The 24533-nt window shown below is 56.2% G+C and overlaps 1 protein-coding gene across 1 annotated transcript in view; it reads left to right on the top strand.

The window, feature by feature from the left end:
• The window catches only part of CHST15 (carbohydrate sulfotransferase 15), a 76707-nt gene extending 58858 nt beyond the window's left edge, over positions 1–17849 (top strand). The window contains exons 7-9 of the mRNA XM_032312219.1: positions 6228–6384; positions 13440–13587; positions 15201–17849. Of these exons, the coding sequence (XP_032168110.1) occupies positions 6228–6384; positions 13440–13587; positions 15201–15391 (496 nt within the window). The 3' untranslated portion in view covers positions 15392–17849. The remainder of the gene's footprint in view (positions 1–6227; positions 6385–13439; positions 13588–15200) is intronic.
• Positions 17850–24533: the final 6684 nt, after the last annotated feature.

Below are 24533 nucleotides of genomic sequence, written 5' to 3'. Positions count from 1 at the left end.
TAAAACCCTTAAAATCCAATGAGCTGTTGCTGTAGCCAAGGACCGCTTATGCAGGTGCTCAGAGGTCACTCTGGGAGCTCTGAGATTCTAGAAAATACCTGAACACCTGTTTGTCGCTGCTGTCATTGTCAGATGCCCAGTGGGGTGCTCCGCAACCACATCGGCTTTCCCCGGGCAGCGAAGCTCCTTGTGTTGATCCCGAGCATTTGTTTGTTTGTGGCTCTGTGACGCGTCGTGATTGCTTTTCTGTTTGCTGCCACTTACTAACTGGTTCTCAGCATTCCGAATCCCCGTGTACTTCCTACATTCGGAACATCAGAATAAAACCCCAAATTCTCTGGCTCTGGTGGCTCGTACCCTGCTCTCGTCAGCTGTTGGTTTGGCTCCATCCCTAAACTCTGAGGCCAGGGGCCGGGGCTTCGTTACCTTGCGAGGCTCCCTGGTCTCTCCCAAAGCCAGTCTTCTCCTCTGGAGACAGGGTGAGGACACTCAGCTTGTGTCTGGGGGCTGAGGGGGATGCAGGTCGTGAACACAGAATGAGGATATGCATGTAGTACCCCATGCAGGGCTTGGTGAGGGGCGGCGGGACCAGGGATGGAAGCCATGAGGATGGAGGCAGCTGAAGGCCACAGCTCTTGTGCGAGCCTGGCCCACGAGACCAGCCCACGGAGTAGGGGCTGCCCCCGTTGTTGCGGCGCTCGGTCCCCCCACCTCTGCTCACGTGGATTCGGAGTGACACCCTGTCAGTGTCGTTGAAGAGAATGACCACTGGCCTTGGTGTCACTGTCTCGATCTTACATGGTGGGGCCTTCAATGGTGGCCCCGACGGCCTCTTGTCTGTCCCCCTGAGAGAGACGTGGTCCCTTCCAGAGGCACCAGGTTGAGGGAGCCACCCCCCCACCCCCGCACACACATTCTCCCCCACTCCCTCTCGCAGCGGTGCTGGCTCCCAGGACCCCCATACTGCCCAGGCAGGAGCTGAGCGCACCTCCATGAGGGCCGACTCCCCTCGTGGGGCTGAACCCCACGCCTAGCAGCCTTTTCAAATAAGCCTAGCACAGAAGGCGTGGAATGTATTTGGACTTATATTGGGAATTGTTCTTGGAAACAGTCGTGGACAAATGTAACACCCATCTGTTTACACCCATCTGTTTGGGATGGTTGAGGAGGAAGGAAATGAGGTGGTTCAGCAAGAGGGGGCTCGGCAGCCCCTAAGCCGTAGGGGGCTGGCTGGGCGGCAGGGTCAGCCCGGCGTGCACTCAGCCCCGCCAGCCTTGACTGCCCCTGGGCTGGGGCCACTCACTTCACGCCAGACTGTCCCAACTGGAGACTTTTTCCCTTGCCTCAAACCAGTTCCCGAACCTTCTACCCACTGGTCAGGCCATCCTTCAGGAGCAGCGTTCAGGTCTGCTTCCAGCCCCGGACAGCCTTGTAGCCCTTGAAACCTATTCTTCCTTCTGAGTCTTGCTTCTTCGGATGGAACAGCTCCCCCCACACCCCCAATTCGGTACCTAGCACTGAAGCAGGCAAGCATCCTTTGGGGTCCCGACCTGCCAGGAGGAGCAGAGTGACACCCTTCCTCATTCTCCGTGCCATACCTTGGTTAACGCATCCTGAGATTTGCACAAGCGTCCGGCAGCTCTGTGGTGATTCATTACGAGGCCAGCTTACATCTGCTGTGTGTTTTCCCCGCTGGCTTCTCCCCCTACTTATCATTCTACAGTTGACTTGAAACACCAGAATGTGGATGTTTAGATTTATCTCTTGTTACCTGAGTGTGTCTGCTCCAGCTTTTGGATCCTTTTTCTTGATACATTTGCTGCCCTTTTCAGCATTTTTCTTAATGGCTTTAAACTATCCAAGTGGCTTTCAGTCATCCTTGGTCACTACCTGGTCCTTTCTCCCCCGAGAGTAGCTACGGGGAAATCATTGCTTTCAGTATTGCTTCTGTTCTTGTGAAGCATGAGTCTCATTCTTCAGGGGTATAAACAGTGCTCCCCTGAGAGTGAGAGCTCGTGCTTTTCCTCTGCCTTCCTTCTTGCGTCTCTGCGGGAAAGTGACCTGTGCCCTTATCCAGCTGCACGCTCAGGACTCTGCCAGGGTCTCAGGGCAGGGGAGCGGTGCTGGCAGAAATGACCCCTCAGTCTTCCTGGCAATGGGGGGTTAGGACCAGCATGCATTGCCTGGGGCTATTGCAACAAATTCCCATAAAGCTGGTGGCTTCAAGCAACAGAAATGTATTCTCTGGCAGTGCTGGGTGGGCTGTCTAAAGGCCAGGTGTCAGCAGGGTAGTGTCCTTCTGGGGCTTCTGTGGAAGGGACTGTCCCAGACCTGTGTCCAGCTGCTGGTGGTGGCTCACAGCCCTGGGTGGTCCCCAGCTTGTGGTATCACACCATCCTCTCCCTCCGTGTGCATGTGGCCTTCTCCCCGGCCTCTCTGTCTCCTTTGTCAGGACGCTGGTCACTGGGTTTACAACGCGCCCCGTATCCACGATGGTCTCATCTCAGGGTCTTCAACGTAATCTCGTTTGCAAAGACCCTGTTTCCAAATAAGATCCCATTCACAGGTACTGGGGATGTATTTTGGGGGGATCTACAGAATCCACATAGGAGGGGCGGCCGTTCCTTGTGATGAACAAAGTCTGCGCAGATGTTTTTGGCCAAGTGGGGCATGAAGGACACCGGCTTATAGATCTACATCCTGGCGCGCGCGGGTCCGGGGAATCCTGAGCACATTCTGTGGGCAGATCTGGGGTTCCTGGAGAGTCTGAGGGACCAGGGACAGCCCCGCTCTGCTCTACTGAGAAAGTAAGCCTGGCTTGGTTGTGATAGGCTTTGACCCTGACTCCCAGAAATGGGGGTCCTGAGTTCACTTCACCTCACCTCAAACATGAAAACTCATAGTCCTCTCCCTCCCAGGGCTGGCCTGGCCTGGTTGGAACATCAGGCACGTTCCAGTCTGCGCCCTGCGATTACTTCCTGATCTCTACAGAATTGTATGGAGTCAGCAGATTCTTCATGAAGTTACTTGGTGTTTAAAATTGAGGCAGGTTTCGGGGTTCTTGTTTTATTCATGAGCCAAACGTCCACAAGAAATGTTATAACTACAGAATCAACTCTTCATATGGAAAGCTTGACCCAGTGGTTGAGTTTTTAGATAGCAAGTTATGCGATAGAATTCTGATTCCCCTAAAGAATGTGGGTAGTCCTGTAGGAGTCCTGGGGAAGAACTTTGGTCTTGGATTTCCTATTAAACACAGATTTTGATGACAGTTTCAAAGGTGTCTGTACTTTTCCTGGACAGAGTTTCTTGACCTAGGCCGTAATATCAGCGGGACTGATATAAAAGGTGTGAGCCGGGAAGGGCACCCTGTCAGACTCATGGCCACGTGGCACATGTGGCAGGTACAACTGAATTGCTCTTTGAGGTACGTGCAAATCTGATTTGGGCATTTACCCATCAGCCTCGAGATTAAGACTATGACCGGCCTGTAGCAGTGGGTGCGACGGACAGACAGGTGGCATTGGGGGACACTGTAACGGATGGATATAGTATCATCCTGCGTGATGTGCTCAGGTTGGCATGGATCTGTGGGGCAGGAACTCACCAGTCACTGAGCATCATTAATGATGATCTGGAAGCAGGGCCTTTTGAAGAATTCAGCCAAATGGGTGAAAGTCTGCGAAACTCCCATTCCAGGGTGTGTGTCGATTCTAGGCCATCTGTGGGCAGATCCCAGGCATCTCCAGACTTCTCACAGGTATCCTCTGGGGACACTGGCTGTGGGTGGATTCTAAAGGGTCGTGTCAAAGGCCTCGTGCCAAATGGCCAAGGTGAGAAGTTCTGGTCCCCACGAAGCCACGCTTGTTGAGGGTGCATCTGCATACCCTCCTGTCAGAGGGAGGGGCACTGGAGGAACATTTGCAGCTGGTGTCTGCCGTGGGGTCCTGTGGTTTCTGACCAGTGGGTGTGCTGCGTTCCGGGGTCGGTCCCTACCGTGGGGCATGGTGGGCAGGACAGATGTGTGGACAGATGTGTGCCGCTCAGACACTCGGTACAGAGGAAGAGGCACTGACTTGCCTCTACGGGCAAGAGTGCAGCCATGTTGGAGAAGTCGGGGGGTAGGAAGTATGGCATCATGGGAGGGAGAACTTGAGTCCTTGGAGCCAGGGGGCCACCCCACATCAGCCCCGTGTTCCCACAAGCAGGCCGAGGTTGGTGTGTGAGGGGAGGGTGCGGTGGGGAGGTCCCATCGGAGTGGGCATCGGAAAGGCACCAGGCAGAAATGAAGAAGGGATTTTTGAAAAACAAAAAGATGAAGAGCTTAGCCTCTTGGCAAGCAGAGCAGGAAAAGGTTTGGGTATTCATAACCCAGTTCCGTTAAAGAAAGGAGTTACTGGGTGACGTGGGATCCCAGTTCTGTCAGGCTGCTGTGTCCCATCTCGCCTGCTGCTGTGGGTGCTTGGAATCCTCCGAAGGAGGCGACTGGAAAAGTGCCACCACTGTAGGTCGGTGACCTGACTCCATCGGATGCAATCTGATGCCTTGTGTGTTTTCAAAAATATAAAATGTGTGGATATGTGCTTGAATAGGCACAGGAAATTTCCGGCAGGGTATTTCAGCAGCCGATAATGAAGGTCCCCTTTGGGGAGCAGGACTCCCAGTTATGGCCACTGGAGACACTGGGCAGGAGGACGTCTCATGGGGGCTGTGTTTATTATGCTGCTGTAACTCATCTCGTCTTGCTGGTTGTTCATGTGATATATGAAAAGAAAAACCCCGTGCTTAAAAAAAAGTCCATCTGTAATGCAGAGTCCAGTAAAATATATTTGCAGAGGATTTATTGAAGGAAGGAAGGTTAGAAGGAAAGAGAAAGCAAGCAAGCAAGCAAGGAGACCCTTATCCTGCCACTTGTTCAAGGCTGGAAGGCAGGCTTTATTCAGGACCAGTTGTGGGGGGTCGGGACACAGCATGGGGACAAAGACTGGCTTCAACTCAGTCACAGCAGGGAAAAGTGGGGACTTATAGCCAAGGAGGAGGGGTCGGGGGTTTGGAAATTACTCAGGACACATCAGGGTAAGAAGGTCGGTGTTTTGACCAACCCAACCTAGCAGGATTCTGGCTAAAGGTGGGCTGGGGGGATCAGACATCTCCTGGGTGTCAGTGGGGGACCAGAAATTCACCACCCAGTAAGGGTGATCAGTTATCAGAGTATGATCAGATATCAGAGGGTGGGGAATTTTGGCTAAACCAACCTCACTGGATTCTTGCTGAAATTGGGCAATTCAGGAATGGACGTGGTCATCTACAAGGTGAGACCTAACTGGGAAGAGGTTTAGAGGATCCCCAGTAAAGCTTGGTCAAGGAGCGGCACTGCCGGATCCTGGAAGACATGGCACATCCGTGCGGAGGGATCCATGTGAATGGACCCGTGAATGTGGACAAGCAGGGTTATGGTGACTACATGCACATGTGCGAGTGTTTTTATATTGTGTTAAAAAATAGGTCCCTAAAATCTAGAAAGATAACATCTCATAATTTTTTTTTTTTTTTTTTAATGTTTGGAATGCCTGTGGAATGGGCAGGAGTTTCGCGAGGAACCGTAATGTAAAAGCGACAGATGCTCTCGTTGCTTCAGATGGAGGAGAGAGAATGGGAGGAGCATAACATTTCCAGGGCCTGTCTTCGCTCTCGCACAGTTTCTAAGCTCACTGGGACAGGCAAAGCAGGGCTGCGCACTCAAGAGGCTGGAAAGAGGGCACCTGGGTGTCTCAGTCATTAAGCATCTGCCTTCAGCTCAGGTCGTGGTCCCAGGGTCCTGGGATCGAGCCCCACATCGGACTCCCTGCTCAGCAGGAAGCCTGCTTCTCCCTCTCCCACTCCCCCTGCTTGTGTTCCCTCTCTCGGTGTGTCTCTTTCTGTCAAATAAATATATAAAATCTTAAAAAAAAAAAAAAAAGAGAGACTGAAAAGAAGAAAGTACCGGTGGCTTGTTTGGGGCCAGTATAGATGAGTCTGAGTTCAGGAGAGCCTGGGTGGCCGTGGCAGGGGTGGGGAGGTGTGAGGGGGTACAGGAAGGTTCCCTATCCGCAAGGGAACAACGAGAAGTGGCAGGGTCCTGATGCATGAGACGAGGTCATGTGATTGCATGTTGATTGTCATTGTCACGCAAGGAGCATGATTTCCCAGTCCTGGGCGGTAAAAATATCCTTTTATTTTATTCACAGGTTGTACTCTGACTATCTCTACTTCGCAAGTTCGAATAAATCTGCCGATGACTTCCATGAAAAAGTGACAGAAGCTCTGCAGCTGTTTGAAAATTGCATGCTCGATTATTCCTTGCGTGCCTGCGTCTACAACAACACGCTCAACAATGCCATGCCTGTGCGTATCCTGGAAGCGCCCCCCCCCCCCCCAGCACAGGCGCCTCGGTGCTTATTATGCAGGCGGCATGGTGGATGGGATGGGAGCACAGAGACACAGAGAAGCGTCTGAATGTGCAGATGCCTCTCCCCGTGCCTCTGAGCGGTGGCTAATGCACAGGCAAATACACGGACGTAAAAACTAAAAGGGATGGGCCCTTCGAGCGGGCACCAGGTGTCCTTCTCAGCTGATCTCCCCAGTACAGTACTCTCCTCTCTCCTCCCTCTGAGGGAATGAGGGTGCATTTAGGAAGATTACCATGTACTGAGGCTCAGAAAACGCACTGTGCAATTAGGATTGGAGACACGGGGACCCACTCTCAAATGGCCTTGAGCACGTTCTCCAGTGGTGGATGGTTCTGGTGGTTTAAAATATTGCCAACCGGTGACTCTCAGTGTTTCTTCAGTGGGGCCTAAACAGAAAAATGTTTTCCCTTGATTTTTCTTTTCTTTTCTCTTGTTCATCTTCTGGATGATAGCTATACGTTTGTGCCTTCTTTTACACAAAAGAAGCTGCTGGTGGCGAATTCAGCACACTTTGGCTCAGGGTGGTTTTCTATGCACAGCTCCCAGGTCACGTGAGTGCCTTTGCAGTAGATTAGTGTGGCAGGAAAGCCTTCCACGGTGAGGCCAGTGCCGCCCCTGCCCCAGGGTGTGCTGCTCTGTGGAGCATATCATGTGGTAAGGCAGACATGAGCTGGAGGTGGAGGCTGGGAACCCCCTGGGCACAGGGAGTTCAAGGTCAGGGGGGTTCACTCCTTCTTTCTTGTTATCAAGGCTGTCCTCTCTGGAAGGCAGGGTACTAGTTCCAGTAGGATGCATCGGGCAGCGAGTTGGATTGATGCGCTCCTGCCGGAGTTTTTAGCTTGTCAGAGGAGCTGCACGCAAGGGCACAGATCTGCACAGAATCTGGCCAGGGGTGTAGGGTAGAGGAGTAGCCTGTGGAGTCAGATGGTGCAGTTCCCAGCCCGAGTGTTTATTAGCTGCGTGACTCTGAACAGGTGTTTCAGCTTCTCTGAGACTCAGTGGCTTCCTCATAAAACGGAGTAGTAGTACCGTTGCTTCACCCGGCAGCTGTAAGGATCAGAGCAATCGTTCGTTCACATAGAGAACAGAAATAAATAATCCTTTTCTTCCAGCCATCGTAGAGTCATTGGTTGGGGCCCTGTAAATTAGACTGACGAAAGACAGATGTGCAAGGGAAAAAAAAACCCACAAGTTGATTAACGCGTGTGTTGCAAATACACTTGTCTCTGATGAGTAACTCAGAGGAATGGTTAGAACTCAGGCTTATATAATATCTTAACAGGAGAATGATACATTTGTAGCAAGGTGACCAGACAAAGGGAAAGGACTTTGAGTTTCTAGGGCAGCAGATGGTGGGAAGGCAAATAAATGTATGAGGGAGGTAATGGCTGGTAAGGGCAAACTTTAGTGAGGTTTGTTATGTCAGATCCTTAGTGCTGTCTTAAGGCTGGCAGAGGTCTAGAGCTGTCTCCAGTGACAAACTTTGGTCCATCCTGGTGGAGGGGGGGAAGGGCCCCCTTTCAAGTTAATGTACTGCTTGTAGGCCAACAGGGTGAGGGCAGAGAGCTCTTCTTATATCTGCGTTTCTTAGTTGCCTTCAGCTCAAAATAATCCTGTTACCAAAATGGCATATTTCAGGCAGCGTATTCTATCCTGCCATCCTTCATGTGCATTTGTCATCTTGCTGTGTCTGGGCCTGGCACCTGGGCTGGGACTGTAGCTGTGGCAGGACAGGTGTGTCGCCGGGTCCTGGGTGAGTGACATAGAGGCTGGGGTAAGAGCAGAGGCTATCTGGACACAGATAGCATCAGGGGGACTTCCCAGGAGAGGTAATGTTTGAGCTGAGGTCTAAAGGACGAGTCGTCCAGGGACATGGAGATAGATGTGCAGGAGAGGGGAGCAGGCTGTACAAAGGCCGAGGGGTGAGCTTGGAGGGTGTTTGCTGCAGCCACCACAGTATGTGGTTGTGTGGATGGTGGGGTGATGGCAAAAGGGAAGTGAGCCTGCATCCCCAGGAACCTGGTGAACCTTGGAAGTCTGGACACATCCTGAGGGAGACGGGTCCCCAGGGAGGGCTTAAGGACAGGATCGATGTAGCCGTTTTGCATTTGAGAAAGATGCTCGGTGTCCTGGGTCGCCAGGGGTGGGAGGGGGATTGTCTCCCAGAGACAGAACGGTCAGGGTGGGATGGGATGGGGTTTCTGGAAGAGAATTGGTGGTGGAGACAGGGTATGAAAAAATGGAAGTTTCTAGAAGCAATTAGGAGGAATAGTGGAAAAGATGTGTAGGTGGATTGGATGAACCGGTGAGATCAGAGGGGGAAACCGTGTGTTTTCTGGCTGGGGTGCCAAGTACAGTTTTTGCTTCAAAATGGCTCTCTTAGCTGTTGCTTTTTAATCCTGATTATTTATGACCACAAGGGTCATCCATGCAGGGCCTGCTGGAGAGAAGAGCCGCTTTCTGGAGATATTTCCTAAAAATTCAAGGGCGTGGCACGAAATGGGGACTGGCCTCACTTACAGCTGAGGCTCGATTCGTCTCCAAAGGCATATCTTGGGTGCCCATCCCGTGCTTAGTACCGTGCCCGGTGCTGGAGGACACCCGAGCCAGGGCACGGCCTGGAAGAGAGGGAGGGCACGAGGCAGGATAGGGTGGGCTGAGGTGACTTACCCAGCTAGCATGGTTCAGAGAGGTGCTGGAGCCATCCTCTCCCAGAGCTGTGTGGCACGCTTGTCAAGAGACAGACTGGTTACTCAGAGTCCAGTAATTTGGAACAAAGAGAGGCCCACGGGGGCTGCACGGCCTGGCAGCAGCAAGAAGTGCAGGCCGGGAAGTGAAGTCCCAGTCCAGGTGGATTCTTGGTTTCGTTATTGTATCGTAGAATGTCAGGTATGTGGAAGCAGGGAGGGAAAACAACTCAAGAAACCATCAGGTGAGGGGCCGCCGGGAACTGTGTGTGTGACTGTCCGCATGGATCCTAGTGAGGATTAACGAGGGGGCTGGAGAGGTTGGGAGAGCGGGCCTCGGCGGGCCCAGCCAGCTCATCTCCCGCCGGCGCTGGCTTCAGTGCGCACCGATGGCCCGAAGACTTGGATTTTGCCACACGTATAGAGCTTTTGCCATGAACGCGTGTTCCCGTTCTTACTGTCTCTTTTACCCGCTGAGGTCTTGCTTTTCCACATCCCTGGCGGTGTGACTACTGAGCTCTGTCTTCAGGTGATCCCGCAGACACTCTGAAAGGGAGGCATCGGTGTGGGCTTTCCCTCCCGGCCTTGGATGAGGAAGTGCTTGTGCCGGCTGGATTTGGAAGGGCAAGGCCAGGCAGGGCTGGAGGGGGCTCCTTCCCGGGGGCTCATTTCAGGGGCTTCATGTTGTGTGTCTCTCATGGAGTAGTGAACATCTGACATAAACGGGGTGAAAAGAATGAACACCCGTGCCGCCGGGCACTCTGTCTCTCCTGGAGCCGGCCGGGCCTCCAGCCCCTCGGCACCCTTGCCGGGGAAAACAGGACGGCGGGATCCAACCTTTGTTCGCTCCCGACGCTGCACTAAGGCACCCTCTTGAGCTCTCGTGGTACTCCATGTTCTACCCTCCACGCTGCCCTGAAATCTGTGCCCGTGTTACAGGTGAGGACACTGAGGCTCCCAGACGAGGACACTGAGGCTCCCAGACATTAACTCCCAACCCAGGCACTTAGAGCTGGTAACAGGCCTCATGTTCGTCCCAGGTCCTGTGGCCTTTCAGACTCATGGCGTTTCCACCTTAGCTGGTTAGCTTCCAAGGTCTAAACTGGCCTTTTGCGCTTAGTCTCAGTTTTGCTGAGGATGACGAGGTGGTGGCTTAAGCAGTCAGAGAGAGATGCCCAGTGATAGGATGGGTAGACAGGACAAGGGTGGCGGGTATCGCGGGTCACAGACTGGCTTTACTCTTCAGCCCCTGGCCAGCTCCTGCAGGAAGGGCTGGTGGCTCCAGACATTGGTTTCTTCAGCAGCTCAGCTCCACATCCCCTGCGAGGTCCAGGCTCCAGGCGGCCAGGGCCCATGTTGGTGACATAGCAGCATGTCTCCATTGGCTCATGGGCCACCTGGCATGCCGTGTGCACGTGACTGTTTGCAGAATGAGCAAGTGAACAAGCGAGGAGTTTTCGCCACTAGCAGATGGCAGATGGGCTGGGTGGGGAGTCCCACCTGAACCCCTGATTGGGAACAGAGAGGCTCGGCATAGTGCCTGTCTGGGAAGAGCCTGTATCCACCTCTCCTTGGCTCTGTCCCTGTGGGGGAGGAAGCCCTGGTGGCGGGGACCCTGGCACCAGCTCCTCCTGCTGGTGGGTGCTCCCAGCTGAACTCGGCTGGCCCTTACCCTCCCTGGGCTTCCCTTTCTCCATCAAGAGTTGGCTGGGCAGATCACCTCAAAGGCTTTTCTTAGTTCCGAGATTTTGTCATTTTTTAAAGAAAATTTTATTTATTTATTTGTCAGAGAGAGAGAGAGTGAGAGAGAGAATGCACAAGCCGGCAGAGAGGCAGGCAGAGACAGAGAGAGAAGCAAGCTCCCCGCTGAGCAAGAAGCCTGATGTGGGACTCGATCCCAGGACTCTGGGATCAAGAACTCAGCTGAAGGCAGTTGCTTAACCAACTGAGCCACCCAGGCATTCCGAGATTTTGTCATTTTAGATCTATCAGACACTTCCCCTAAATACCCTTTTTATCTTCATTCTGTTTTGATTCTCTGGCCTCTGCGGGGGAAAAGGCAAAGAAGAACTCTGAGGGGGCCTGTCGTAGGTGTGTCTTAGTGGCGTCCCGTTGTAGTGGTGATGCTGCATGAACCAGAACGTATCACTCGGGGCGGCCAGGGCTTCCCTGGAGTGGTAAGGGGGTGGGGCGGCCTGAAGAGGGGGATGTCTAGGGGACCAGGGAGCCTGCCGCTGTGGGAGCCAGCCCACCTCCCTTCCCCTGCAGAACCCCCTCCCCCACCAGGGCCTTTGCCACCCGTGAGGGAAGACCCTGCCGCAGGAGGGCCTCAGCCAGCAGGTCTTTGTCCTCCCGGGAGCGGCTGTGCGGGCTCTGTCCCCGACGGGCACAAGCAGGCTTGCTGAGAAATAGTCTGTCACATGTGGCCAGGTCAGGTGTGGGTTCCTGGTGATGCTATAGGGCCCCACCTTGTCGCAAACATCAGCCTTTCATTCTAGAAAATTCTCAGGTCCCAAAGGTAGGTTCTCTGGAAGAGATGACCTCGTGAGGCCGGTCGTCCCTGAGGGGGCTTGGCCATGGGGCTGACAGGAAGTGGAAATGCTCTGGGAGGCCGACGACTTGAGGAGACCTGCTCATAATGGTTTGTCTGTGTTGAGGCAACGCACACAGGATCTCTGAGGCTGGCACACACTCAGGTTCTCTCTGGCTTTGGCCCAGCTTGGGGTCTTCGTTACGGGCTGGCGCACAAGGAGGCGACATCCGGGGAGCTGGCGGCACCTAATGGGTTTTGGAGACACTTATCCCCTCTCACTGTTCTTCCGCTGCATCCTCCCACAGGACTGGAAAAATAACGAAGTGGGGGAAGCATAGTGGGAGAGGGATCGAGGCAGTCGGAGCCCGGCCGGCCTCGTGCGGCAGGGATGACGGAGGAGCCCGGGCCTTCAGCTTCAGGAGCCGAGGCCCAGAGGGGCCGGCTGGGGGCTGAGCACAAGCCAGACCAAGAGCTTGCCACGCTGGGACCGTGGGGGGGCAGGGCGTGGGGACCGTTTTCACTGGTGGCAGCTGAGGGCTGGCTGCTCGGACACTAGATGGGAGCACCAGTGAGGAGGCCGTGACCGCGGGGCCTGATTGGGGTGGCTGGCGTGAGGCTAGGCAGAGGCCATGGAGGGAACCAGTTGGGAAGGTCGCCGAGGCAGAGCAGTAGACAGGAAGTGGAGCAGGGTCCGGAGGACTTGGGGAGGGCGGGGAGCAGGAGGAGGTGCGCAGGAGAAGGGGCGGCAGGGTGGAGGGGGAGAGGGCTGTTCCCTCCGCAACTGTGAAGTTCACGGGAGTGTGCCAAGACCGCTCTCCTTTCTGACGTGTTTGTAAGTCGGGCGTCCCCGAAACCACTTCTGGGGTTCAGTCCCTGGAAGGAATCACGGGCACACTGAAGACGGGTGCTCGTGGTTACAGCAGGGAGGGGGACCCATTACAACCCATGCAGGGAAGCACGTGGTCTGCAACAAGCATTCCAGCCAGGGAAGCCCAGCCAGGCCTCAATGGCCACACTGTGTCCTGGGGCACGGTCACCTACTATCTTTACTGTCCAGCCCCTACCACAGGTCAGATTGATCCTGTGTCGCCAGGAGCCCCTGTCGTCACTCATGCTGTTTACTGTCAGGTGGCCCGATGTCCCAGGTGAGCAAAGATACTTATCAGGCAGGATATCCGAGGTGACCCAGAGGTTACCTCCCAGGAGCCAAGGACAGGGGCCAGATTTCCCTCTGGGTGGGGTTAATTGCCAGGTAGGTGTGAGCAAAGGCACAAGCGCATGGGGACCCGGACATGTGACTGCCTAGAACAGGCTGTGTTTGGCCATCCGAACCCTGGTCACAGGGTTCGGATGGCCCCAGGCGCATGGCCTTTCCCTCACCTGGCTTGTGCCTGAGGCATCTTCATGGCCATTGTGTGCTGGGTGTAGGAGCAGGAGCGGCCAGGTTTCGGTGCAGAGAGAGAACGTTTGCCTGTTCTGTGTGCGGGCTCGACCTCTTCCTGCCTCTGAGTCTTCACTCCTAAGTGTGCCCCGCTGCCAGCTATGGGGTCGTTGTGAGGGTTCCGTGTGACCCTGAGCAGGAAGCATTTGTGTGGGGAGCTCAGAACCCTGCGTGAGGACCCAAGAACGCTTGGGGCTCAAAATCCGTCCTTTGAAGGCAGCTGTTCACTTGGATAACTTGGCATTGGCTCATACCTGTGCCCGAGCACTGTGGGGAAAGTGAGGGGGGACGGACCCCCACGTAACGCCTGCCTCCTCCTTTGGTTCTAGGTGAGGCTCCAGGTCGGTCTGTATGCCGTGTACCTCCTGGACTGGCTCGCCGTCTTTAACAAAGAACAGTTTCTCATCCTCCGACTGGAAGACCACGCGTCCAACGTCAAGTACACCATGCACAGGGTCTTCCAGTTCCTCAACCTCGGTAGGAATGTCACGGGGGAGAGCGTGGGGCAGGCACAGGCCGTGCACCCCGTGCGGCCGAGGTGCTCACTGAGTCACAGGCAGACTCCGTGTGCCGGGCCGGGCCTAGCTAGCTCAGTAGCTGTTTGCCAAGTGCAGGGCCTGCAGCTGGGGTAGAGGGGGGTCCCTCACTGGGGAGCTCTCAGTCCAGCAGAGCGAGATGGGAAAGCCACAGCTCGGGTCATCGAGTAACTGGTAGAACAAAGCAGTGGAAGGGTAGCACGCTTGCCATAGGTTCACATACGTGACTTGGGGTCCCAGCTGCTGAAGGAGGGAATGGAAGGCTTCCTGGAAGGCATGGTCTGTGAGCTGGGCCTTGAGGACGGGTGAGAGGTCAGTGTGTGGCTGGAACAGTCCTGCAGAGGCCACAAGCCTCGAAGAAGGGAATGGACAGGTCATCGCATTGTCCCAGGTTTTTGGGGACCCCTGGAGTCGGGGCCGCGTAGTTGAGCAGCACGTCTAGGAAGGTTAGCTGCTCCTGGCCATGGTGATGGCCGGCAGGATGGGAGTGTGGACACGGAGTGCTGCCCATGTGGGTGGCCCCCGTGAACCACTCACTGAAGATCTAGAACAAAGTGCACGTTCTTCCCCAGGACTCGCCCCGTGGCCCCATCTAATAATCTGGCCTGGGAATTCTGTTGTTGGAATATTTCTTGGAGTACATTGGCCCGCCACTAGTCTTGGAGTCCTTCTGTCGTGGGTGAGCTGGTGGCATGACGCAGGTGATCACTTTTCCCTGTGACGGCCCAGAACCATTTTTCTTTGATTTGACCCCTGGTAGATCCTGCTGCATTGATGAGCTTGTCTTTAGTCCCTGAGACAGGAAAGGCCTGTTCTGTTCCTTCTATTATGGACATCCCAAGGACACTGGAATAGGGTTTTCTGTGTAAAGGCTCAGGACTTTGGCCAAATCCCGAGGGCCTGAGCAGTGATCTGGTTGGTTAAGCCACGGAGAGGCCTGTGTTCTAGAGGGTTGGGGATAGAGGTGGCTTGTTCCCGGGCCTCTCTCCCCACCGGTCGCCTTGTGGCAGGTGGGCCCCTTGCAGCTCCTGGGGTCTCTGGGCACAGGTGGCCTCCTCCCGGCCCCCGTGGCTACCATACAGCATGATACGCAAGGTGAACTATGGAGCAGCCACAGGCCCTTTGCATCAGCAGCCTGAAGCGGGAACGACACTGGCAGAATTTGGGCAGGCTGGTTAGCAGGAAAATCTAAGTACAGGGACCATGCCAGGTGGGTCAGACAGTTATCCAGGGACAGGCTGACAGCCACGAGAGCCAGCCCTTTGTGGCTCTGTGGCCACGAAAGCAGGCGGGGAGGCTCGGGTGAGGCTGCATCCCCTGGTTCCCGCCGCACGTCTGAGGGCAGGGGCGCAGCCCCCGGCCGGACAGTCCCTGCTTCTTCACAAGGGCCCTTCCGCGTTCTGCCCTCAGTGGCTCCAGGGTGGGTTCAGCCGGAGAGTTTTCATCCCCCAGCGCTTCGGGGAGCTCCTGTCTCAGCACGAAGTGGGCCTGGGAGTTTTGCAGGGTTCCTTCCTGCCGTGCCTCTGGCCTCATGGGAGTGTTTCTGTGTTCTAGGGCCCTTGGGGGAGAAACAGGAGACCCTGATGACGAAGAGCCCCGCGTCCAACGCGCGGCGACCCGAGGACCGGAACCTGGGGCCCATGTGGCCAGTCACCCAGAGGATCCTGCAGGACTTCTACGGGCCCTTCAACACCAGGCTGGCCCAGGTGCTCGCCGACGAGGCGTTCGCCTGGAGGAAGACCTGAGGCCGAGCTCCCTCGGCGGGTTCCACTGCGCCACCATGGGAGCGTGTCTTCGGGGGCGGGCAGGGGGGCCCTTTCACTCACAGCCTGGAGAAAACCCTGGGATTCCTCTTCCCCTCCCTAGACACGTGTGTAGTATAAGCATTTGTTGTGTGGGATAACCTGGCGACTGACCCTCACAGAGCTCCTCTGTCCGAAGCCACTGGAAACCCCGCTTGGGAAACCGTTCCCTCCCGCACCAGAGCGGCCAGGATGTGGGGATGAGGTGGGCGGTGCCAGGTGAGGGGCCACGGGGGAGGCACGGCAGGGGACTGACTATGCTGGGAGCCCCATTGAGCACGCCAAATGTCATGTCACCATGCCGGAGGTCATGTCACCAGGCCGGAGGCTGTGTCGCCATGCCAAAGGTCACACATCACCATGCTGGAGGTCACGCCACCACATCAAAGGTCACGTCACCACGGTAGAGGTCACACTGCCACAATAGAGGTCATGCCACCACAGTAGAAGTCACACCGCCACAGTAGAGGTCATGTCCCCATGCTAGAGGTCACATCAGAGCAGTGCCAGCATTTATACTTGGTTCAGTTGTGAACACTGTTCGGGTCAGTACCTTCATTTGGGCAGAGAATGGAGGCTCTTTCCTTTTTTTCCGTTTACTCCAAAGTCCACCTTTATTCTCTTCAGTTGTAAACCCTGTTCACTTCACTTTTGTGAGAGAGAAAACAATTTTTGGCAGCACATTTGTTTCTCGGACCATCTCCCATTCTGTCCTTGCATTACTGAGGTTAAACTAGAAATGAATGTTTGAAACCACTTTCTGCATTTTGTTAGCCATAGCTCTCTTTTCTGCCTCTTTACGTGTTTCCTCCAGGGTTTATTCTGTTAATAATCAGATCACAAATTTAGTTTATAGTTGGGAAGTTTTTGCTGTTAATGCCAGACTGAGCAACTTCCAGGAATTGAACTCTTTGTGGGAAGTCTGGGTATCTTGGGCCTTCTGCACACAGTCAAGGTCACCGCCAGGCCTGGAGGGTGTTTCAAGTTTTAGTTCTGGCCACAGACACACTCTGTTGCTCTGTCTTCCTCCCCGGGAATGAGCTCATTATCCACATTCTCCACCACATGCGGCCAGAGGCCTATGTTCACGGACTGCAGGATGCTCGTGCTCTGTTTCAGAAACACGGAGAGTGAGCTGTACATGGGCCGAGCATAGTATGCTGGGATTCTTAATAGAACTTTCTGGGCCACTTGGCAGCTTGGTTTACCAACGGATGCAGTAAAGGTCTCGTCATGTCTTGGAAGTGATGGGGAGAGATTGAAGAGACCCTGGAGCCCACTTGGCACACAGCCCCAGGCGCAACCTCACTGAAGCTTTGGCCTGGTGTGTTTTCAAGGGAGGTTTCCTGCGAACCAGAGCTCTCTGGTCAAGGTCGCTCAATGCCAAAGTCAGAAAGTGCAGCTGCCTTCTGTCGGGCCATGGCAGACACGCGGATTCGCTCTGCTCTCCAGCCCTGGCGCCACCATCTTCCTGCCACCAGGAGGCGGGATGCGCGGGCCGTCGGCACGGGGTGGCCGAGCTCTTCCTGCGCCGGAAGGGGCCGTGCGTCCTCCACACCCGCTGTGTGGGACAGTCCCCGTTTGCCTCGCACATGGAGCGGAGCCCACGGGGGAGTCTGGCCGGAGCCCGGCGGGGGCGGGGCGCTCTCACGGGAGCGTGCGTGCGTGCGTGTGTATTTATTTGCAGGAGGGGGTGTGCGTGTGCGTCTGCTGTGCGTGTGCGTGCGTGTGCGTGGTGCCTTTCCTGGGTGGGCTGCCTTCCGGGTCTGTTGCTGATGAGACGCCTCCGCCCCAGACACAACCTTCTCGTGGATTCGTTTCTCTGCCGACGAACTTGTCTCGTCCAGTCCACGTTTTGCTCTCCCACTCCGGCCTCGACGACGGCGACGGATTTTCCTACGCACTCCTATGCATGTGAACAACATGTAGTGTAATTCTGCTTCTTACAGAAGTATTACCGGAGGTATGATTTCCAATGTTATTTGGTTTATCCTGCAAATCTTTCTGTACGCGCAGGCCCAGCCCTTTGTGCCAATCCGTGCCATCCGGTTTCTCCCCCGGGGCCTTTCTCCGGAGGCCGTATCTGTCGCCTCTGCTTTCTCACGTCCAGGCCCGGTTCTCCGTGGCGGCCCTCGAGCCTGTCGTCCCAAACCAAAGTGAAAGGGAGCATTTCTCATGACCTGGTATTGAAGTGACTTTGTGTCCCCAACGTTGCGTATGGAACCGTGTTCAGTTGTACACCGCTGGTAGCGGAAGGTATGTTAAGTGAGCCCAGTCACGCTGTACTTGTGTTCATATTTCACATTAAATGTGGACCCTGTGACTGTCGCGGGGGTGCCTGCCATTCCTCGCCCTCCTGATCGCCTGTGGCCGGTTCTCCGTGGCATCTGCTGCGTACAAATGAGTCTCAGAGATCATTTGGGGTCTCACCTGCGGGCTCTGCGCACTGGGTGAGGGCACCTCCTGCATATGGTGATGCAAGAGAGGAGGTCACAGAAGGGAGGGCCCTGACGTGACTCCCCGCTCAGCAGCCTGCCGTGGGTGCGTTGAGGTGCCAGGGCCCGCCCCCATACAAGCTCATGTGGGCATCAGCCTGTGCACGTGAAGATGGGGTGACCGACCCCAGGCCCTGCTCCTCCCAGACACTGCTTTCCCTCATTCCTGGGGCCGGGGCCTGGGCCCGGGGGCAGTTAGTTGGAGACTCCTGCTGGCATTGGCTGTGTGTCACTGTCACTAGACCCTCCAGGTCCCCTGGATGCACTGGGCTGGAGGAGATGGGATGGTCTTCAGTTTGGGGTTCTGGAGGCCTGGGCTCTCCTGAGGCCAGTGTGGCCCATGGCTTGGTCCCCTAGTTCTGAAAAGATCCTCTGGAGAGAGTCTCTCTCCCAGCACTGCCCCCCAGAGTGGTGTGGTGTGCTGTGTGAAGGGGGCCAGTGAGTCCAGACCTGGAAAGAGGAAGACCCCATCTCTTGATGAGGGAGCCAGGAACCGCTTGGCTCTGCAGAGAAAATGGACCTGATAGGAGAAAGGGGGCGGGTGGCCAATGAGGGGCAGGAGGGACAGGTGAGTCTGGAGGTTGGTTGAGTTCCTATCCCAGGAGCCTTTCCAGAACCCCTCTCCTGTGTGGACACCCACCCCTACTCAGGAACCAGCTTGCAGGGAACATATACTTATGGAGACTGTGTACGCCTTCGTGTAAATCTCCCTTTGGAATGACCTCTTCCCAGAGGCCGCTGTTTGGGAACTGAAGCAAAGGCAGTGCTCTGGAGGAGTTTCTGGCCTCCGCGAGCAGGGAGGGAGAGGTCTTGGGTGCGGGCCGGCGGCTGCTTTCCTGTTGCTCCAGAAATCCCAGCCCGGGGGTAGCTCCCCTGCCTGTGGGTGGGGCAGAGCCTGTTAAGACTCACAGGAAGAATCACCTTCTCAGAACCTTCTAGGGCCAGGCTTCTGCCAACCTGCCAGGAGAGGGCAGGCCCACAGGTGGGGACCCAGCAGCCGGAGCCGCAGTGGCCCTGGGGACCTGGGTTAGCCACTCTCTGTTGCTGGAGCACATTATGCCACACTTAGGCTTAAAACAACACAAGCTGGTTATCGGGGAGTGCTGGAGATCAGAAATCCACAGTCAGGCTCATGGGGCTGGGGCCAAGGTGTGGGCTTTGTTCTTTCTGAAGATGGTTGGGGGTGGGGTCTGCTTCTCTGGCTTTTCCAGCCTCTGGAGGCCCCCCTTACCGTCGTTGGTGGCCACTGACCCTGTCCTCAGTGTAGCATCTTCACATCTCTCTCTGACTCTAGTTCTCTGGTCATGTCACCCTTCTCTTGACTGTCCCCCTCCCCCCCCTCAGAAAGACTGGTGACTACTCTGGGCCTACCCACATGAGGCAGGATCTTCTCCGTCTCCAGGGCACGTCTGTGAAGGCCTTCTGGCCACGTGAGGTGACTTATTTACAGGGATTAGGGTGCGGACACCTTTGGGGGGTGACTGTTCAGCTGCCCACAGGAGTGGGTCCAGCCAGCCAGTCAGGCCATCAAGGGAGTTGTGCCCCTGGCCTGTCCCTTGCAGCTGTTCCCTGGGGGGGCCTAAAGAGATGTGAATGGGCTGGCGGCTGCCCAGCAGAGCACCAGGCTTCATGACAGGTCTGTCCCAAGATGGTGGTGCATCTTTCTGTCCAGCAGGGTCCTGCGGCTGGGGTGAGTGGGGCAGGCGGAGGCCACGTAGGGCCAAAGACACACTTTTCTTCCAAGGTCACATCGCAAGTCATTCTTCGGTGTGTTTCTCCAAGTGAGCCCAGGGGGCCCTGGCACCGGATAAAACTATTTCTCCCTCTCTGAGCAGAAGTGATTTCTGAGTGCTTGCAAGTTCTTTTTTCTTTACAGTTGCTTTCTCGGTTCCCTAGGAGACCACAGCAGCCACGTGGGCAGTTGTGAGTTTCTGAAGTTCAGCTGTTTCTGAGTTAGTCATACTTCAAGGGGAGCAGCTTCTAAAGGCTACAAAAATAGTTTGCTTGGTTTCTGGTCCCTGAGAGAGCCTGGGGGGCCGTGACCTCTGTGGTTTCATGCTCCGGAGGCAGCCCGCGGAGGATGACCTCCAGACTCTCTCCTCGGCCATGCCTCCTGGCCCCACGCTGGACTTAAGTCCACGACCTCTATTTTGTCTCTGCTCCCAAAGCCCCGCCGGGGCAGTCGGGACCCCGTCCCCAGCCTTCCTGCCCTGCCGCCCCCGCTGCCAGCCTGCATCCCCTCCTCTGCTGACCTGCTCCAGTGCCAGGGCTCTGAGGGCTGTGTCTGCCCTGGGCTCTGCGGGCCGTGCACATGGCCAGCACCCCCCCCCCCACCCCGCCCAGAGCTGCAGGCCAGGGCTGAATGCTGAGGTGGAACCTGTGTCTCTTTGTGTGGCTGGGGTGACACCTGGCCCTCCTGAGAGCGGCTGCATCCTCACGCCATGGGCCCCTGACAGGACTCAGGCCCGCCCTCACGCCCTTCACCGTTGCACTTAGCGCTGGCCAAGGAGTCACTGGTCCATTCACTGCCGGACAGTGTTTGCTGGCCGCCCCGGGGGTGGGGCACAGAGGGGAATATGAGGGCCCCCCCCCGACAGTGGGGGATTCCTTACTGGAGGCACAGCATGCGGAGAGCAGGGAGGCACTGGTGCTCCTGTGGCTTTCTGGCAGGCACCCTCGCTCTGCCTACTCTGAAAGGCCCCTTAAAGTAGGCTCTAGAAGCAGGGAGGTCTATTGGAGGCTGACTCCTGGGCCTCCCTGAGAGGCATGGCTTTCCCAAGACCACATGGTGGCAGACAGCGGGGACCCAGTGAAGCCAGGAAAGGCCGGGTCTGGGGTATCATGATGGGAAAGACCTGGCTTCTCCCAGGTCGCCATTCCTCACCATTCTGCCACCAAAGTGATGGGCCGACTGGCACCCACCGGACTCTGCCTCCAAGGAGGGACAGTGTGGGATGGGGACAATGAAATGAACGTAACTTTGTTCTGCCAACAGCTCTGGCCGCAGAGTCACCTGACTTCCCACCTACAGGCTGAGGGAGGCCTGGGGGCTGGCTCGAGGGGCCAGCAGAGTCATTGAAGTGGGCTGCCCACCCCCGGGCTCAGCCCCGCACCGGTGTCTCAAAGGCACCCAGGGACACACATCAGCTAGAAAGTGTGCACAGAGTCAAAATTTAATTTTTTAGCCAATGTTTCCTGAACACCCAGTCGGTGCAAGGCCCTGGGCCGGACGTTGGGGTGGGCTGCACTGGGGGCGGCTTGTTTGCTCATTTGCTGATTCCTTCACCCGTTCATTCACCAAGTGTTTTCGGGAGCACTGCCGCGTGCCGGGCCCTGGAGGCTCCCAGGAGAGCAGACCCAGTCCCTGTCCGCGTGGACCCGGGATCTCATGCCGCAGATCCATACGGACCAGAGCATCACCTCCGCGATCTCGAACATCAGCAGCCCCGGGTGCCGCCTGCTCCTGCCATGACCCCCTTCCCTCCCAAGGCCACTCCATTCCCTGTGGGGCCTCCCGCTCGGTGGCAGAGACCCAGCCTCCCCCAGATGGCATGGGCCCCGATGCCAGCAGCTCTGAGCTCACGGGAGCTGGCAAAACAGAAAAGATCACACAGGTTCATCTTTAACAGTAGAAGAAACACATTTCCACAAAGATCTCCTGACCGGATTCTGCGTACAGTAATTCAGTATTAGAATATCCCCGTTTTGGTAATACAGGTCCACTTGTGAGAAGGTAGAATTCCTCTGGGGGTGGGTAAACTTCCACTTAGCGAGCTTCAAAGCGAATGCCCTGTATCCCGTCTCCTGCGGAACGTAAAGACGGTTCCTCACTCATCTCTGGGCCCCGCGGCCCTCCTGAAGTGCTCACCCTTGGGAAGCGCTACACTCCAGCCCCCAGAGCAGTCTCTTCCTGGCTCCGCCTCTGCTTTCTGACCTTGAAATATTGGGGGGTGTCCTACGCTCAGTCCTCAGCCCTCTTAGCTAGCTTCACCCCTGTCCATGGAACCAACAGTCATCTCCGCATGGATGACCCCCAGACCTCAGCCCTGTGCTCTGGACTGGGGCGAGTCTTGCTGGGTCACAGCATCTCCAAACTAACAGAACGACCTGGCGACCCAGAGCCCTTGGGGTGTGACCCTGCCCCACTGGGCTGTCTCCCCGCTGGGTCCCACCTCAGTCTCAGTGGCCAGCCCGTGTAGATCAAATCTTCATGCTCCTGTCCAGTCGCTGCTGAGTCTCCCACTGATGCTGGAGCCCACCTGGCCTGCACTCCAGCTCTTACAATCTGTCCTGCACAGAAGGCTCCGCCCCTTGGCCACCTCCTTCAGGTCCTCCCTCGTGCCCACCCTCCTGGACCAGCTCGTCTAAACAACCACTCCCTACCCCTCGCTGAGCCACTGCCTCTTACTCCTCTCCTCTTGCCCACTTCCCAGAAGCCACCGTTCTGCTGCCTCTGCCCCCCAATCCCGACCACTACTTGCCACCATCCCTGTATGAATCATGGTTTCAGTTTCTGTATTTCATGATGCTTTGACTTCTTAAGAACTCGTTGAACCCCCAGGGCGCAGCTGTGTCCTAGAGATGGCAAACAACTCCCTTCAGCGTAAGCCTCTGATGTGCAAAGCAGCCAATCCAAGCTCCCTACTCCAGACCACCTCCTTTACGGGTCACCCCGGGGCTGGGTGCCAGACAACAAGGACAGCCCTTAGCCCAGAGTCCAGCCAAGTCAGGTCATCAAACTGGCCGGTCCCAGCCCTGTGTAGCCTAATCGCCCTCTGCACCCATTTCTTCCCTGGAAAGCACAATAGAGACTCTTGGCTCCTGGCCCTCCCTGCTTGTCCCCCACACGGCCCTGTGTGGCATGGCATACCCCCTCCTCTGGGGAGCTGTGAGTGAGAGACTGTGTCTTCAGGGGCACTTGTCTCCTGGCCTTGCGCCTCACTCTGTCTGAATAATAATGAAACCTACATGAAAGGGCACCCGGTAACATAGATGGTTGCACATCGACTTGGTTTTGGCTCAGGTCACCATCTCAGGGTCCTGGGATTGAGCCAGAACCTGCTAGTTTCTCCCTCCCCCTCTGCCCCTCCCTGTGCTTGCTCTGTCAAGTAAATAAATCTTTTTTTTGAAAACCACCTATGTGTAAAAATCCCACCTCCAATGGTGGGACCCCCTCAAGCTCCCTGCCCCCCACCCCCATTGCAGCTCTTTCCCTGAAATCTGCAGCCAAAGCGACCTTTTACAACATCCCAACCATGTCCCTCTCCGCCTGGAAACCCTCCTCAGGCGCCCAGCTTGCTTCGTATAAAATGTGGGAGCCCTGCCAATACCCCTGGGCCCTCTTTGACCCAACCAGCAGACTGGCCTCTGAGCCCCCAGCCACCCCCACTCACCTGGCCCCCTTCTGGTCCAGCGCTGACCTCACTGCTGCCCCTCAGACACGTGGAACCCTGCCCCCTTCAGCCCCCTCCACCACCAAATGCCCTTTCTGTGCCGGACCAGGGCTCGCCCTTCCGGGCCTTGGCAAGCCTGCCGACTTCACCTCCCGGACATGGGTGTTGGGAGGGGATGGGCTGGCCCGGCGGGTCTGTATTCTGGCAGCTTCTGTAACTGCAGATTAAACAGGCAAGTTGGATCAGTGGGAAATCCTACCGAACCATATAAACATTTTTAAATATTTTGGTTGTGCTTACAGTATGTAAGGTATGTCGGGTTGTGTGTCTTTAGTAAAAGGGCCAGAGCCTCTCCTGCCCGCGCTGTGCTGCAGATAGGAGCTCGGGCGGGGGCTTCCAGGAGATGCCGATGAATCAGTGCTGGTTTCCGGTTTGGGTTCCCCAAGGGGCGCGGGACCTGGGAGGCGGCTGCCGGGCCGTCTGCGGGCAGAGTCCTTCCTCACTTCTGTGCTTGTTCTCAGATTAGCTCCCTCGTCTGTGCCAGGACTTCCTGCAAGCTTCCGGGCTGCGGTGCAGAGAGCAGCTTGTGTTTCCTTCGTGCACGTGTTTATGCGCAGCAGGGGCTCCCCGGGGGGCCGGGTGCTGGGGACCCTCGAAATCCTTTCGGGAGGTGCCCCTGTCCAAACCGGTGGCATGGTCCCACCAAGATGTCCCTTGCCCTCACGCGCTCCGAGTCCTTCTCGAAGGTCCAAGTGACGCTGACTGGCGGCTCCGGCCCGGCCGCCGCCGCTGCTCGGGCACGCGCAGAATTTACAAATCTGTCCGCGTGCGTGTCCGGGGCGGTGACAGTGACGGACGGAGACCGCGTCCCCGACTGTCTTGGGAATCTTCAATAATTTTTAAGAGTATAAACAAGTCTTAATCCGACACAGTTTGAGAAGGGCTGCTTTTTCTGTTTAATGAAATAGTGCGTTTCTGAGGTCCGACCCGGATTCGGAAATAAACATGACTGGTTGATGGTAAACAAAACCTCCCCGAGAGCACTTTGTGGAAGGCCCAGGAGCCCTGAGCATCGGCCAGGATAGGGGCCGGGGGGTGGGGTGGCGGAGGGACTCAGAGACAGACGTCTGTCCACTGGGGAGGTGGGATAGGTGGCGTTGGCCAGAGGAATCTGGGTACCAGCTGATCACTGAGCAT

Source organism: Mustela erminea, chromosome 14 (genome assembly GCF_009829155.1).
Source record: "Mustela erminea isolate mMusErm1 chromosome 14, mMusErm1.Pri, whole genome shotgun sequence".
Lineage (NCBI taxonomy): Eukaryota > Metazoa > Chordata > Mammalia > Carnivora > Mustelidae > Mustela > Mustela erminea.
This window is presented reverse-complemented; position numbering and strand designations above follow the sequence as displayed.